The 17,190-nt window shown below is 37.5% G+C and overlaps 1 protein-coding gene across 1 annotated transcript in view; it reads left to right on the plus strand.

The window, feature by feature from the left end:
* TNKS (tankyrase) overlaps nt 1-17,190 on the plus strand; it is a 204,332-nt gene that overhangs the window by 121,796 nt on the left and 65,346 nt on the right. Inside the window, exons 6-8 of the mRNA XM_045779268.2 lie at nt 12,674-12,768; nt 14,244-14,310; nt 14,616-14,802. Coding sequence (XP_045635224.2) covers nt 12,674-12,768; nt 14,244-14,310; nt 14,616-14,802 — 349 coding nt within the window. The remainder of the gene's footprint in view (nt 1-12,673; nt 12,769-14,243; nt 14,311-14,615; nt 14,803-17,190) is intronic.

Genomic DNA, 17,190 nt, shown 5'->3' on the forward strand with positions numbered 1-17,190 from the left:
ACAGGAATTTCTCCCAGTTTACACAGTTAAAATGACTATTTAATAATCTAACGGGGAATGATTCCCTCATAAATAATCTTTAGATGTAACTTGTGTCCTGTTTCAAGAATAAGTCAACTATCTGTTGAATGTTAGTTAGAGTCTTTGATGTTTAGATTTTAAAACCTGAGACTGTGAATATTAATCATAAAAAGGAATTCATGTGAGGTTTGAGTTGTGTGAAAACTTTTCTGCTTAAGGTATAAAGCATCAGGTTAGTATCAGACATGAAACCTGGTTTCCAGAAAGTCTGCCAGCTGTGTTTCTCATTAAACAATGCAAAATTAATGTTGCACCTTCTGAGAGTGCTAAGCATTCTTTTTTTTTTTTTTTTCCTTTCCCATACAAACCCAATGAGAGGAAGCTAGAAACTCATTTTCATGCATACATTTCAATTCTGCTGAATCCGAGGCTGGAAAAGAGAAAAACAAATTTCTGGCTGTTGAAGAATCCCCTTGGAGTTTCCATCATGAGAACGTTAAGTTAAAATTAAATTATGTTGGCATTTAGAACTTTATTCTCACAAAGATTCCTCTGTGGATTTCCTGTTCTTTCTTGTATGCTCCTTTCCTTTCCCCTCTCCTTCTCTTCCCAATACATACACTTAAAATAAAGATAGTCCTTTATGGTCTCAATGTAAAAATAAATTTTTACTATATAAGGCAGCTGAAGTATAGAAACTTTATAAGATTTTTCATAAATTCTACAGATTTTCATATGCCTTAGGTTCCTTCCTAAAGATGACATGTGTTACTTTGGAAGAATATCTTCTCTGAGGCTGGAAAATAGCAATCATATTTACCTCTGTCCATGTAGCCTATCTAGAATTCAGAGAATCTTATTTGGAGGAGAACTTAAATGGCAGTTAGTCCAACCGCCCAGTGTAGTGTTGGAACCTTCCCTATGAGAACTCTGACAGATTGACATCTGGCTCTGCTTAAATACATTTTTTAAAAAAATGAGAGCTCACTGCTTTGGATCAGACCATATCTGACTTAGTGCTGAACTAAGGTTGTACACGTTAGGGAGATATATTGACTTAGCCAGAGGGTGACCAGGAAGGTATTCAGGAAATTATTCTGGAAAAACCAGTTGAGGCAACTACAGGGGTCTAGTTCAAGAGACCAAATGACTATCTGTTAGATAGATGTAGAAAAACCCGGCACAGGGTGCCTGGGTGGCTCCGTCGGTTAAGTGTCTGCCTCCAGCTCAGGTCATGATCCCAGGGTCCTGGAATCGGGCTCTCTGCTCAGCGGGGTGCTTGCTTCTCCCTCTCCCTCTGCCTGCCTCTCCCCCTGCTTGTGCGCTCTCTCTCTGTGTCAAATAGATAAATAAAATCTTAAAAAAAAAAAAACAAAAACCAACAACCCAGCACTAGGAAAGATGCAGATAAATTGTCTTATCCAATTTCAATTTCCTGTTACTTTTTTTTGTCCTCTAATACTTACTATTCTAGACAACTATTGTTAAGCCCTGCATTTCAGGGGTGCTCATCCAGTGGGATGGTCACACTCTCATCATTCCTGGGGTTGCACATATAGTACCCATGGGGTACTACCATGAGGCAGCCAGAGCTACCAACGTGATCCCTGCCCACCAGGAGTTACTCTTCCTGCCACTCTGCCATGGTAGTCCATTTCTGAACATGGTATCCAGCACCTGAGCTCCCAGCCAGAGGAAAAGAAGGAAAGCAGAATGGGAGTTCTGAGATCAGGCTGTCTGGATTTGATCTCTAACTCTCTTGTTAACTTGCTGTATTAATCTCCCTGTTCCTCAGTTTCGCCCTTTATATGGAGATTATAATAGTTTCTAGCTCTGGTAATCAGTATGTAAAAGTAAATACGAGTAAATACAAGTTAATACATTATAATACATTTTGAAAAGTGCTTGGTACCTAGAAAGTCCCTAGTAGATTTTAGCTATTATTTTCAATAAACAACTTTGTATTTTCAAAATGTTTTCATATCTTCTATTTCATTTTAGTCTGAAAATAGCTCGGTGAAGAAACTGGTATGATAGTTAGCTAACTTCCCCTATTACAGAGACTGTGACTGAAAAACATTAATATGTTAAACACTCTTACGTTCTAGGAGTGGTGTCATGTCTATTATTGCAAAGTAATAGTCCTGATATAGTCCACTGTGATGAGGCCTTATATGTGTTTAGCTCGAGGTACTGTGCTTTAGAGAACCATTGATCAGGAGGCCCAGGACCAGAGGAAAAGATTGGAAGAGAAAACATTACAATAGGAGGATCGAGTAATGTACAGTCTGTAGAAGGAACAAGTTAAAGGAGACCTAGTTTTTGAAAAAGGTATGAATAAAATATCTTTTTATTTTTATTTTTTTAAAGATTTTATTTATTTATTTAACAGAGAGATAGCCAGCCAGAGAGGGAACACAAGCAGGGGGAGTGGGAGAGGAAGAAGCTGGCTCCCAGCGGAGGAGCCTGACGCGGGGCTCGATCCCAGGACTCTGGGATCACGTCCTGAGCCGAAGGCAGACGCTTAACGACTGAGCCACCCAGGTGCCCCAAAATATCTTTTTAGAAAAGTTTTATTTCTACTTGGGTTCATCAGTTTTCATTCCCCAGATAGTTTCTTTTTTAAATTCTCTTTATAAGAGCCCAAGAATTGAGAAACTTCAAGGAGATTGTCTAATCTTCATTATGGTACTATTTTAAATCTCCCTGAAAATACAGGCATCAGTGATATGTATTTCTGTGGAAATATATATGCCCATATTGATTCTCTAGCTTGCAAGTTGTTTTGATTTTGATTAAAGTATCACTGTCTCAAAGAACTTCTTAAGTATACCTAGCAAGCAGATTAATCATATCTCTCTGCTTGAAAGAAATTTAATTAGCTCTGATTATGTGGTTATTATATTTTCCTGGGAATTTTATATTAATGGCTGATAATAGTATTTTATTTGTAGAAGGGGTAATACTGATCTCTCTTAATCAAATTATAAGTTTAAACGAGGTGTTTTTTTGTTAAGATAGCCAGAGCAGAGATGGAACAACCTGACTGTCCACTTCTAGACAATGAGTAAATAATCATGGTATAGCTACACAGCGGAAATACCATATAAGGAATAAGATAAACTTATATATACTAATATTTTAAAAGAAAAAAAGCAAATTGCAGAAGAGTATCGTATGATCCATTTGTGTGACTAAAACAACAGCAAAAAAACCTCAGAAAAACATGTTCATGCACATAGAAAAAAAATCTCAAATGATACTTGTGCATCTATAAACAGTGGTTGCCTTCAGGAAAGGGGTTTGTTGAACTAGCGGAAGAAGTAGAGAGAACATTTTACTTTATTATTTTAGAGGGAATACATTTTTATAATATAAAAGGGAATTCTATTGGGGAGGAAATGGTGAGTAAAGGTAACTGATAATTGAGACCAGTTAAAACTGAGAAAATACATATGTGATACCTCATTTGTGGAACCATATCTGAAAGTATGTTTTTATTTTAAAAAAGTGGAAATAAGTATTGGAATTTTTAAGTGTAACGATCTTCTGTTTGTATATACTTTATAAAAAGATGGCAGGAAGTTAAGAAAATTACAAGGATGCTATCTGGAATTCACAGGTCACAGAGGTAGTAATGCAAAACTGATGGTACACAGAGTAATCTTATCACAAAAAGTAGGATATCCAGACATAATATGTGCCCTGATAAAATGCTGTATGAAGTATTATCTGTGAAGTATTCTTGCTAAAGAAGTTTCACATTAAAGAGGAAGTTCCGATTTACATGAAACACAGGAAATAGAGATAGGCACAAGTGAAATCATCACACAGGAAAGGGGACAGCTAACAAGGTCTCTTCAACAAGTCAGGATCGTGAAAAGAGAAAAAAGGAAAGATGAAGACCATTGTAGATGTCAGGAGACTGAATGGCACAAGAACCAAAAGAATTGATGCTGACATCCAGTGAACCAACTTTAAAAAGTTTTTCAGACAATTAGGAAAGGTGCTTTATATGGCTAGTAGATGGATTTACCACTATTTTGTTAAGTGTAATAACTTTGGGGTTTTAAAGGAAAATGCTCATAATTTTTAGAGACATCTATGGAAATATGTAAGAGCGAGATGTTAACAGTGTCTTGAATTTGCTTCAGAACACTTCATTGGGAAAAATAAAAGATAAAAAAAGAGATGGCAGATGCCAGCGTCACCAAGTCTTAATAATTAATGATTGTTGAATCTGGGTGATGCTTCCATGTGTGTTCAAGTGCTGAAAAGATCATGAAGTTTTACCTTATGAAGCCATTTTTGTAACTGGAGCAAGAGCAAGACGCTGGAGGAAGAGTTTGAATAGTATGGGGAGCTTGTATGGACTGAGAAAGACTACACTTGAGTCTTTTAAAGGAATTGTTTAAATGGGAAGAGAAGTATCCTTTGTTATCTCTTGAGCCAACTTTTAATAGGATTCTTTTCCTAGTTTGGCAGAGGAATAAGTCTTTCTTTATTCAGAGTGTCTGTGTGCCCTTGCACGTAGGCACGCACATGCAGACACACACACAATTTTCTGACTTGGGACAGCTCCAGGAACCAGGAAACTCAATTCAGCATTAAGCTAGAGTAGGGTGACCAAGCATCCCCGTCTGCCTGGGATGAATGGGTTTCCTGGGACCAGGAAAATCTTGGGCAAACCAGGATGAGTTAGTCACTCTAGTCTGGAAAATTCCAGAGGATTTGATCGAGGTCAAACTGGGCCTTTATTGTAATGAAAACCAAAATGCACTATATATCACGAGGTTAGATAACTTTCTGATGACTTACAAACATCACTCAGGCCTGTGTTGAAATGTAGGTGTAAATCTTTCACACAAATTTAAAGTCAAATTCACCAAACAGGGTTTTTTGTGTCCTCTGTTCAGTGCCCTACTCAATACAAGGTACTGTGTTAAGCCTTCAAACATAAAATTAAGATATATTTTCTGTTCTCATGAGCTCAGGGTAGATTAGAGGAGATAAGTAAATAATTACTATATGTTATTTCATGACAAGTGTTACAGTAAAAGATTGTGGGAAATAGTTTTAGGACCAGTCTTTGACAATCTTTTGTGTATTTTATTTGCAAAATATTGTCCAAAGACAGAACAAGAGAAGAGATAATTATTTGGACTATTGGTATTTTGTTTATTTTTTTAAAGATTTTATTTATTTGCCAGAGAGAGAGAGCGAGAGAGCACAAGCAGGGGGAGCAGCAGCAGCAGGCAGAGATAGAGGGAGAAGCAGACTCCCCGCTGAGCAGGGGATCGAGTCACTGCATCGATGTGGGACTTGATCCCAGGACCCTGGGATCCTGACCTGAGCCGAAGGCAGATGCTTAACAGACTGAGCCACCCAGGTGTCCCAAGGAGTGTTGGTATTTTGGAATCTCACTTTAAAATCTTATCAAAGGAATGTCCCAAAGTGTGTGCTTTATAAAAATGGAGTAACAAAGTCTTAAGAAATTAAGAATTAATTTTTATATTTTATGCTTTTTAGATGAACAGTGTTACAAGGATTGGGATATATTCTGTATGGTAATGGTTAACTCCGAAGTTTTCTCAGTAATATCAGATCAAGGAATGCTTTCCCCTGTACCCAGCAGTCTTTTGTGAGAGAGCAATGTGTGTTTTGTGTTAAAATGTAAATGCTAAAATTCCTCTGGGATTGACTATGTGTAATAATACATTTAAATCTTAAGACACAGTTATCATGATTTCTTCGCTCGATGGGAAAAAAAAGATTTAGAAATTAAATTTTGTATTCTGGGCACATAATACTATATAGGTCTTCGAAAGCTGATAGCTGTCTTATGTATCCATAAGATTCTTTTTTTTTATATATATATTTAACCCTCAGGACTACTTTGTCTTTCATTGTTGTTTGGATTTGTTAAGAAGTCACATGTGAAATTAAATTTAAGTGGGAGAGGGGCGCCTGGGTGGCTCAGTCGTAAAGTGTCTGCCCTGGCTCAGGGCGTGATCCTGGGATCCTGGGATCGAGCCCCGTATTGGGCTCCCTGCTCTGCTGGGAGCCTGCTTCTTTCTCTCCCACTCCCCCTGCTTGTGTTCTCTCTCTTGCTGGCTGTCTCTATGTCAAGTGAATAAATAAAATCTTTAAAAAATAATAATAAATAAATAAATTTAGGTAGGCCTTTAATTTTTTCAGAAGATATTTCACTTATTAGTACAATCTAATTCCCAGTCGTTTCAGATAATTAGTAATTAGGGCATTTGAGGCATGTGGAGTGAACCAGGGGGAGTGGAGTAAAAGATGAGGTTGGAAAGTTGGAGAGTGGTACTGGGAGAGATTTTTTTATGGCCTTCTACATCGTTATAGAGACTTAGCTTTTACTTAGAGTGAGATGAAGAGCCGTTGGAAGATTCTGAACAGAGGACCGGTATATCTAACTGGTATATTTTAACAGGATCATTACTACTATGTTGCATGGACTCTGAGGGGATCAGGCTGGAAGCAAGAATGCCAAGTAGAAGGCTGTCGCAATTCAGCCAGCCGAGAGAGGATGGGGACTTAGACCAGGCCGGTGGCAGAGAAGTGATTGGATTCTGGAGATATTTTGGAGATAGTGCCAACAGAAATACTCTCACTGCAGTGAGCATACTGTGTGAGAGAAAGATGGTAATCAGGAAAAACTCGAAGTTTTTGACCTAAGTAATGAAAAGGATAGAGTTGCTATTAACAGCAGTAGGAAATTGTTCGTTGTAGGTGTTGGAGGGAATACTAGAAGCTCACTTGAGGACATGACAAGCATGAGATGTCTCCTGTATATCCTTGTGGTGATGTCAAATAGGAAGTTAGATTATGAGAGTTGGGAGTTCAGCATAGAGGACTGAGCTGGAGATATGTTTGAGGAGTCGTCAATGTATGAAGTGTATTTAAATCCGCGAGACTGCATGAGATCACCAAAGGAAAGAGTATAGATACTGAAGAAAAGAGATTTAAGGGCATAGTCCTGGAGTACTCCAATGGCAAGAAAACGAGGAGCGACCAGAAAAAAAGACTAGGGAGTAACCAGTGAGGAAGGTCTTGGTGTCCTAGATACCAAGGAGAAAAATAGTTCAAGGAGGAAGTGATCAGCTCTGTCAATAGCTAAAGTAAGGTGAAGACTGATAAGTGACCACTAAGAAATAACTTCAAAGTGTATAAGATACTTAATAAGGTGATAATAAGTAGTAAGTACTATTTGTCGTGCTTTTTCTGTGTGATACTGTTTTAGGTGCTTTATACGGTTTTCTGTCATCCATAAAATAGCCTTAAATGGTAGGAATTACAATTCTCATTTTACAGACGTTGTAAGGCAAGGCTCCAAGACACTGAGAAATTAGTCCAAAGTCATATGCCTTATAAATTTGCCAAGCAAGAATGCAAACCCCAAATGTAAAAGCCTTTATTCATCTGCTCATATTGTGCCACCTGGACTTACGTTAAGGTTGCAGCCACAGCTTTTGAACAGGGCTGTCGCTTGTCACTGTTTTCACTCTGCATGTATGTGTAAGGTAAGTTAAAGCTGTCTTACATGCTTTATTCTGTGCTGCAAATCTATATCATAAAAGGCAAGGATAGATATGTATGTTTGTATTTTCTTATGGCCTGATTCCAAGAAGAAAACTTTGGATTATGAGATTTCCTTAAGTAAGAATTCTTTTTTCTGTAAACGTTTTACAATATGAAATATCAGCCATAACATTCTCTTAAGAAGAAAACAGTAGTTTTTGTATTTGCAATTGTTCCATACTTTATCACTCCTCATGCTTGGCTTTTAAAATATTCCAACGAAAAATCTGTTTTAAGAATAAACCTAGGATGTGCAGACTGGTGGTGATTGCTGGCCTGTGTGTGATGACGTCTTAAATGTTTGCTTCTGGTGTTTACTAGTTTACAACCACCACAAAATTATCAAGTAACGTGTGAATATTTTACAAATGGGTCTGCTTGATTTCTTTCAAAGCCTACATTACACTGTGTTAATTATCCTAGCATTCAGAAAATTACTTTTATCATTACTTTGCCATTTGGCAATTGAGGTGTAAAGTTGGCGCTGTGTGTTAGCCATTCGTTAAATTTAGCCCTAGACCACATGATTTTAATTGCTTTGCATCAGAAGATAGTATTTTGGTATATAATGTTTAGATGCTAAACTTTATACCTATTGAACTTTTTTCTAGAGAAAAACCTCTGGGATCTTAGTAGTGTATGCTTGTTCAAATCATCCTTTGTCCTTAATTTTTACTTTTTCTTTTTGCTTTCTACCATTTCCTCAAATTTATTGCATGCATTTTACAGATTTGTATGTGCCTTCTAGTGATGCTATCAAGTTTGCATAATTAGCATCCACATTGGAACTACTACTTGGAAAGGCTCATCTAGCTTATTCTGTACTTTCTCTCCCTGTGAATTTATCTACTCCCTTAAGAACTCAGCATCTCTACGTAGGCGCTGCTACCATTTTGCCAGCTGACACTGTCATTATCTCTCTCCTCCATTAGTCCTGCAGTCTTCAATTTGGGTCTTCTCCCATCAGAGTTGTTCCCCACCCCCAGTTGATTCTCTATGGAATAACTAGAGCAATCTTTCCAAAACGGCAGTCTAAGTAATTTCTGCTTCAGATTCATCAGAGGTTTCCCATTGTTCTTAGAGTCTCCCCCAGTCTCACATACTACACTTAGCCACTGAATTTTTTTTAGTTCCTCCCTGTCGGGTGGGTATTAATATGTGCTCTTCATACTACCCAGAATAAAGTTCCCCATCCTTTTGCCTCAGTGATTTCTCTTTATCCTCAAGCCTCCCCTTAGGAAACAGTTCTTCTGAGAATCTTCCCTAACCCCAGTCCCTTCCGCTGGCCTCCAGAGTGGTTTAGGTGTGCAGCCTCTAGCCTCGTATGACATCGTGAACTTCTTCCCTTCCCACAGTATTTGTCACATTTAATAGTAGTCATCTGCTTTCTCTAATTGATTCCTCAGAACCTAGACTTTTGTCTCCTCATCTTTGGCCTTCTGAAGAATTAGTATATGTGTGTTTCATTTAGGGACTCATGTTTTGGAAGACTGAGAAAACTCATAAAGGCAAAGTATTGAGCCTTTCTTGTTTACTAGGCTACCCCTAGCACTTAACATGCTGCCAAATACATTGCAGACACTAGAATATTTTATTTTTTAAGACTTTATTTATTTTAGAGAGAGAGCACAGGGACAGGGAGGGGCAGAGAGAGAGGGAGAGAGGGTCTTAAGCAGACCTTGCGCTGAGCACGGAGCCCGATGCAGGGCTTGATCTCACGACCCTGAGATCATGACCTGAGCCGAAACCAAGAGTTGGATGCTTAATTGACTGTACCACCCAGGCACCCCAACCAACGCTGATTATTTTAAATGAATGCCGGTGATGACCAAATTTGTGTTCAGCCATCACCACTCCTTGTATTCTAGTTAGTCCTGTAATCTCTATGGTATCAGCCACTTCAAATTCAATAAACCCAAACCTCAGAATCTTTCCCTCTTGCTTCCTCTTTTCCCCTCTCTTCCCCTTCCCAACCTATATCCTTCCTTTCTTTTCATCTGTCACTGACATTTTCGAACCGGAACTGCTGTACCCTTTATTACCTACATCAGTTATCAGATTCTGTCAGTTCTGCTTTCTAATAGTTTTTGACACTCCTCAACTCTGTTTCTTTCACAACTGCTTTATTTCAAGCCTCCTATCACTTCCTACCTTGTCAATTACAGAGTCTTCTAATTTACCTAATTAATGTAATTTAGAAACTAAATATGTAACCATTTTCAAAGCACTATAAATAATTTTTAGTCTCAATGATTTTTTAAAAATCCAGAAACTAAATATTTTTTCTCATGTTTTATCCTTCTAAATAAACAGTTCAGGTGTGTGTGTGTATGTATTCATCCATTTGGGGACTTTGTTCATTTTTAAGAATAAGAAGAACTGTTATACTAAATCAACTATATATGAACAAAATTTTGTGAAAGTTTCTTAATATGAAACTTTTTTGTGCATCAGTAATGAAGATGTCACTTTTTTCATATAACGTGGAATGTCAGCTAAGTCCTGTAAAAGAGCTTACTGACTTCTTGGCCAGACATCCAAAGCAGTCATTGTCTCTGGAGGAAGCTTCCCTACTGCCATGGAAAGTCCAATTCAGTCCTGAAGGTGGGCCAAGATGGAGTAACAGAAACTAGTTTTACCTTCCCTCTTGGGGGGAAAAAAAAAAAAAAGCTAAACAAAATATCTGAAACGATGGTTTTCAGAAACCAGACGTCAGGCAGTCCATGGAAGTGATCCCTGAGAGAGAAGCATTAGATAAGTTGAGTTGTGTGATTGCTCTAGCTTACTGCCTAGAAAGCATTTCCAGTCCTTCAATCAGAGAGAGGAAGCCCTGGCGGAGCCCAGTGGTCTCCCTGAGATGAGAAGGTGGAATTAGGAGTTTGGGGAAACTGTGTGGCAAGAGTTAGCAGGTAGAGGGCCATTGGAAGGAGAGCTACACGGAGAAGAGAACAAACTTCCCCCAGCTGTCTTCAGCTGAGTACTGAGATTAACAGGAGTCTGAGGAAGCCACACGGGGTGGTCAAAAGAACCACTGAAAGAATTAGAGGTAATAACCCTGGCAAGTCAAGTCACACGGCATCTGTGATCGTTTCTGTTGCTACCAGCCAGAGTGGACAAACTTCCTAATTCCTCAGCTACCATAGGGTCCTCAGAAGGGTCATACCTCACTGGAAGGGGGAAATTAGTCCTAGTCTAAAGGCTGCTCTGGTTCTGTTTAACAACGCTTAAAAATAAGCTTTGAAAGCAATATACATAATTGGATCCCTAAAGAGAGAATGGTGGGAGAGGGCGCAGAAAAAAAATATTTGAAAAAGTAATAGCAGAATATTTTCCAAATTTGGTGAAAACTATGAGCCACAGATCTAAGAAGCCCAGCAACCCCCAAGCATCACAAAAGGAGGAGGAAGAGGAGCAGCAGCAGAAGGGTATACCAAGGGCCTTCACAGTCACAGTGCTTAAGGCCAGTGATAAAGAGAAAACATTCAAGTATCCAAAAAAGAAGCCACATGTACAAACAAACAAACATAGGATGTTGGCAAATTTCTAGTCCAAAATGATACAAACCAGAAGATAGTGAAGCAGCGTCTTCAAAATATTAAAGGAGGGGGAGAAACCATTTTGAAAATAACTTGAAATTTCCTGGCGGTATTATTTGCAATAACATTCGACATGTGTCTGGAAGCAGAAATTTGGATGGGCAAGTTGTTTAATGGTACAGAAATTTTAATCATCTGTTTTTATATGGCATTTTACATTTTAGAAGTGTTTATCTATGAAAGAAAACTTTCTCTTAGCACATTTTTGAGGTAGCTGGGATGGATGATTTTATCTTGTAACACTTGAAGAGGCTGATGAGATGAGGTGATGTGACTTTCAGAGTTTCATAAGATCAGGAATATCAGGTTTCCTGACTTCCTCTTTGGGACTCTCTTCTGTTCTACTTGGTCTCCTCATTATTAGCTGTGTACTGCTCAAAACTATTACCTAAATGTAGAGACTGTTAGAATATATAAAATGTATGGCATGCCTTGAACGCAGTAATAGTGCAGTATTTAGTGACTCTTTTATATCCTGCCATTTATAGCATATGAAGAAAAGAAATTGAGAATCTTACTAAATATCAGGGCCCAAATAGAAGACAGGAAAAATGAGAGAACATTAAGGTATATTAGACCATATGTGAAAAGCTGTGACAGTATTTAAACTTCAAGTAAATGAGCAAAGGTGGAAAAACTGCTATGGTTGCAGAGAACCTTTTAATTAATGTTGTTTCCTTTAAAAAGAAAAGTTTGATTATTTTAATTACCATATTAAATATGAGCAGAGAACCTTTTAATAACTTGGTTCAAATCAATGTGGCAGAAATTAGTTGGGAAGAAACCGTATTTTCCATTTATGCTACATATACAGTACATAAAATAGAAGAATTAAATGCTATCTTGTCAAATGTCATTGCATCCAATACAGCAAATTAATTTTGAACCACTGCCAACAGCCACACGAAATGAATATGGTCCATTGTCCTTTTTGTCGCCACTAAAGTTTCTTCAAATTGTTCTTTAGAGAGGCTTTTCAGCGTCCTTATTCAAGAGAAGTTTTGAGAGCCAGCTCTGTAGGGAAGGACTTATGCTAGAATTAGGATTGAAACGCTCAGACTTGAAAAGTGGGCAGGATTTAAGTAGGATAAGGAAGAATGTTTTTGGTTACGAGGACTGTGAACCCTGACAAGTCTTTTCAGAACGCTGAGAATGGTTCCTGTTGCAAAGAAGTAAGAAATCAAGGAGAGAAGGTCGGGTAGGGCTAGATTACTGAAGGCCTTAAAAAACAAGTCGGAGAAATAGGTGAATGACACTGAAGTTAGAGTTTCCTTCTGAGGTGAGTAATTGTCTCTCATCCAGTTATGACATGTGACCTTCCGGCGCTTCAACTCAGCGATTTCTCTGTGTGTTAGATTTTACTGTGTTTCAGTCTACGTAATCACCGATGAAATGACAAAGCAAGACTGATTTATCTCAGGAGGGGTTGTGTTTTTCTTTTCCATCTCTAGTCCACCCCTCTCCACCTAGCCGCGGGCTACAACAGAGTTCGGATAGTGCAGCTGCTTCTCCAGCATGGGGCTGATGTTCACGCAAAAGACAAAGGGTAGGTGTGTCCACTTATCCCCTTGCGTGCTTTCCCCCCGGGGGCCGTTATGCTTTGTTTTCAGCATCCAAAACACTAAAGTTTTTGCACACTGGACAAAGTCACATATCTCATTTCTTTACAGCTTTGTGTAGTATTTTAAGAATGTTTGCAACTTTGGTTTGAAAACTGCATTTTCATGTTCTTATTAAAGAGGCTTTCTCATGGTAATGGCCTAAATTAGTTAAATTTTGTATTTCTATTATTTGAAGTTAAAATTTGCTTCCCTCAATTACATTTATTATTTTGCAACTCAAATGGCATTCCAGAAAGGGAGATAAAGCAAATTGAAAATTCTGATAAGCCAGTAACATGGCTGTCCTATTCACCTGGTATGTAGGAATCATCTTTTATTAATAAACCAAAATCATAAGTTTATAATATTCTAATTTGGTTTTTATCCTGATAAAATCTTGGACATCTGAACTGAGAACACTTACAAAGGTTGGTATGGGAATGGAGGGAGAGGGGAGGAACTACTAAGAAAGCAATGAAGTCACTTATTTAATGAAGAGGTGAATTTTAGAAAACTTTGTACCCATTCCCTATCTAGTCTTCAGGGGACATATGAAGTAGGTCTGCTCCAGTGTAATAGGTTAACATTTCTCCTTAAGATCTAAAAGATAATTGACCTTACTGTCCAGGTAAAGTAGGTCCCTATTAACACTTCTGTGATTGGCAGCATAAAGAAGAGAAGCCCTGGAGGGAGGAGGGTTTCTTTCACTTTGCCCCCTCTCCATGTCAGAAAACATAGAAATGAAGATACAACTCGGTATTTGAGGCAGTGATCAGAGAGGGAATCGATCCTTTCAAATCTGCTCTTCTTGATACTGCTGCTCCCTTGCCGGAGCCAGCTGTTGTGCTGAACGTGAATGGTGGCCCAATAGCGTAGGGGCACAATGCCTGCCGCTCTTGCACAGCTTGGTTTCCTAATGCATGTCCGAAAACAGATGGGTGTACACTAGGTGAGTCCTCCAGAGAAGTACACCACAAAAATCAGGGTTTTTGGCTCATGCAGAATGACACTTGGAGATGCAAGTTCGAGTAGTTCGGATATTTCATTCTTATGCTGGAAATTACCTTCAAAGTGAAATAAAATGCTAGGAATATTTCACCTCACTCTCAGGTCACGTTTTTCTATGATACTTGATCTATAAAGCCTGCAGCGGTCAATTAGCACATGTTCTTCCTTTCACTTAAATACTTTTCTAATTGGTATTTTTATCATTATATTTAAGGATTATATACACAAGACACAAGGTAAATACAAAAGGTTAAACATTAGCTATGCTTTGTATCCTCTTATTAAATACTCTAAGGTATTTTTAATATAATGGTGTTGGAAATTATTAGAATTTTGTCTTTTAGCGCCTCTTGGGTAAATGACCATATGTTATTTGAAGTTGCAGTACTTTAATTTGCCTTTCTTCATCTAGTGGACTTGTGCCTCTTCATAATGCGTGTTCGTATGGACATTATGAAGTCACAGAACTACTACTAAAGGTAAGAGAGATTTTATTGAATAGTACTTGCTTTTTTTCTAACTTGTCATAAGTTTGCATGTGATTTGTGGGCCAGTTAAGGGTTTTAAGAAAATAAAATGTTTTTAAAAAATATTACTGGTGCCTTAAAGTTTTTAAAACATTCACCTTATTTTAAAACTCTTTTTAAAAGCTAAAATTAAAGAAACTAAAATACTTACTGACATTTCAAGTCATAACAGAAATTTATAGTGAAATAAAGATCTTCTGCATTTTATTTGATCCAGCAAAATGATCACTGACCTAAAACTTTTCTTCTCGATTCAGCATGGAGCTTGTGTCAATGCTATGGATCTCTGGCAGTTCACTCCACTCCATGAGGCTGCGTCCAAGAATCGTGTGGAAGTGTGCTCTTTGTTACTTAGCCACGGCGCCGATCCTACATTGGTCAATTGCCATGGCAAAAGCGCTGTAGATATTGCTCCGACTCCTGAGCTCCGGGAGAGGCTGACTTGTATGTATTTCTGTCCCGAACTCAACATTGCTTATTGTCAATTAGAGTATCTCAGTTTTGTTTAGTTATTAAACTGGTGTTTTGTCCAACTTACAGCCTTCTGTTCTTACACATATACTAGTTTACAATCCTCATTTCTGATCCTGTACTTTTCGTTTAAGGCTGAAGAGGGTGAGTCAATCAGTAACCATTCATTGCGTGCTTACTAAGTGCCAGGTACTGGAAATACAACAGTGTTCAAACCAGAAAGAAACTCTCCGAGCCCACAGAGTTTATATTCTTGTACTATGGGTAATATTTGGTATCTAATGTTACTGAGCACTCACTGTTTCTCAAGCCCTGCAGGGTTGTACAGTCATGTTTTATAACATGTGTTTTATAACACACATATTGCTCATGTGTGTTATAACCCAAGTGCAATCACTTGCCCCAGTTTGAATGAGAAGCTTTTTATGATTTGGTGGAAGTAATCTCAAATGCTGATACATATTACCTATATATACATATGCGTGTCTTTTAGGTAAACTTTTTGTTTTGGAATAGTTTTAGATTTACAGAAAAATTATAAAAATAGGACAGAGAATTCTCATGCATTCCATATCCAGTTTGCCCTCCTATCAACGTCTTACATTAGTATCATATACTTGCCATAATTAATGAACCAGTATTGATACATTATAAACTAAAGACCATACTCTACTCAGATTTCCTCAGTTTTTACCTGCAGTCTTTCTTCTGTTCCAGGATCTCACTCAGGATACCACATTTACTTGTCATATTAAATACTGAGATATATTTAATTCTACATGTGGGCATTGCAGGTTTAAATTAAAGTAGGCATCACCTACCTAATATTTAACTGGTCCCCTGGTTGGTATTCTCTCTCGGGAGTCTAAGAATCAGGTAACTGGACTTAAATGCCTGAAGAAAATCTTTAAATGATAACTTAAGAAAACGGCAGAGTCAAAATGATGGTAACATCATTTAAACTTAAGCAGCTTTTAAACTGGTTTATGTTAAACAGGAAGAGTTGCAATTTTCATCTTGTTTAACTAGAAATTTAAACTTGTTTTGGTACTGGAACAGATGACATCAACGAGATTACAGGCCAGCACAAGCCAGATTATAACTGGGCAGATGTCTTAGCAGTGAATCCTCGTAGAAATGCCTTTATTCTCCCTCCCACTCGTATGACCCTTGTCGTATGTTATCTTGCATTATATAGTTCCTTCTTCGATGTGTATGTTCTGTCTTCCCAGTGAAATTTAAATTCTTAGACTTTTCGTTTTATTATTGTCTTCTTAGCACCTGCAAAATGCTTTGTTACCTAATAAAAATGTATTGATCGTACTTGAGTTTGGGCCCGATCTACCTACCTATCCCCAACCCAGCACAGTGCATTGTGCACTGTGAACAGCAAGTTTATTGAATTGAATTGAACTCAAAACTTTTTTTCTTAATCTTTTTCTAAATTTCCTTCTTTTAGTTCATACCCAGGGCTCAGCTTTATCCCCATGTCGCCTTTCACTTCTTTTTCCTTTCGAACATTTTGCCAATTATGCATATTATTATGAGTTTTTATAGTGTATTTCACTGGACTATCTGATTCCACTGTACACATTACGATTTAATGGAAATTTGTGTAGTTTTGTAAAAGAAGTTTCCTGATTAGAGTATTTTTCAACCTTCTCAGTATGTTTTATTTTATTAAATAAGATTCTACCAAAGAATTATTTGAAGAAAAGGATTTAACAAAGTTGGAACTTCTCTAACTATGGTTTTCATCATCATGTCCATTGCCTTACACTAGGCATTCACAATTACAGAGTTCTTTTTAAGATAATTATACAAGAAACAAAAACAATAGTTTGATCATACCCGTGGTTATAGCATTTTCAGTACACACATGTTTTTTCCTGCTCTTCTCTCTCTCTCTTTTTTTAATGTGTTGTTTCCATGAAGCCAAATGAGCAAGGTAGTTTGGATTCTGCACATACTAGAGGTGAAATGCTGAAAGTAGCTTTCATTCTTGTTTCAAAATGCATTTGAAAAGAGAAACTTTTAAGGCATTTTATAAGTATTAAGTTTTCAGGGTAAGTCTGAGTAATTTGTAGTTTTACTGCCTTCTTTTTAGCTACTTAAGACTTCCTTGAAATTTTTAAAAACAAACCTTTATGGAACCTTTGCATTTAGAGGGACCATTACATTGTTGATAGATTTTCCATTCTCTGAGTTTTTTTTTTTCTTGAGTATAGGTCAATAAAATATTTTAAACTTGAAAGTCAATTTGGGCAGAAATCTTCACTTTTTTTCTGAAGAGCAAAGAAAAGGAATATTTTACTTCTTGTTATTTGAGAAAATATCATGATGTTTAATTGCATTATTACA

This window comes from Ursus americanus, chromosome 27 (genome assembly GCF_024610735.1).
Source record: "Ursus americanus isolate L20-20 chromosome 27, mUrsAme1.1.p, whole genome shotgun sequence".
NCBI lineage: Eukaryota > Metazoa > Chordata > Mammalia > Carnivora > Ursidae > Ursus > Ursus americanus.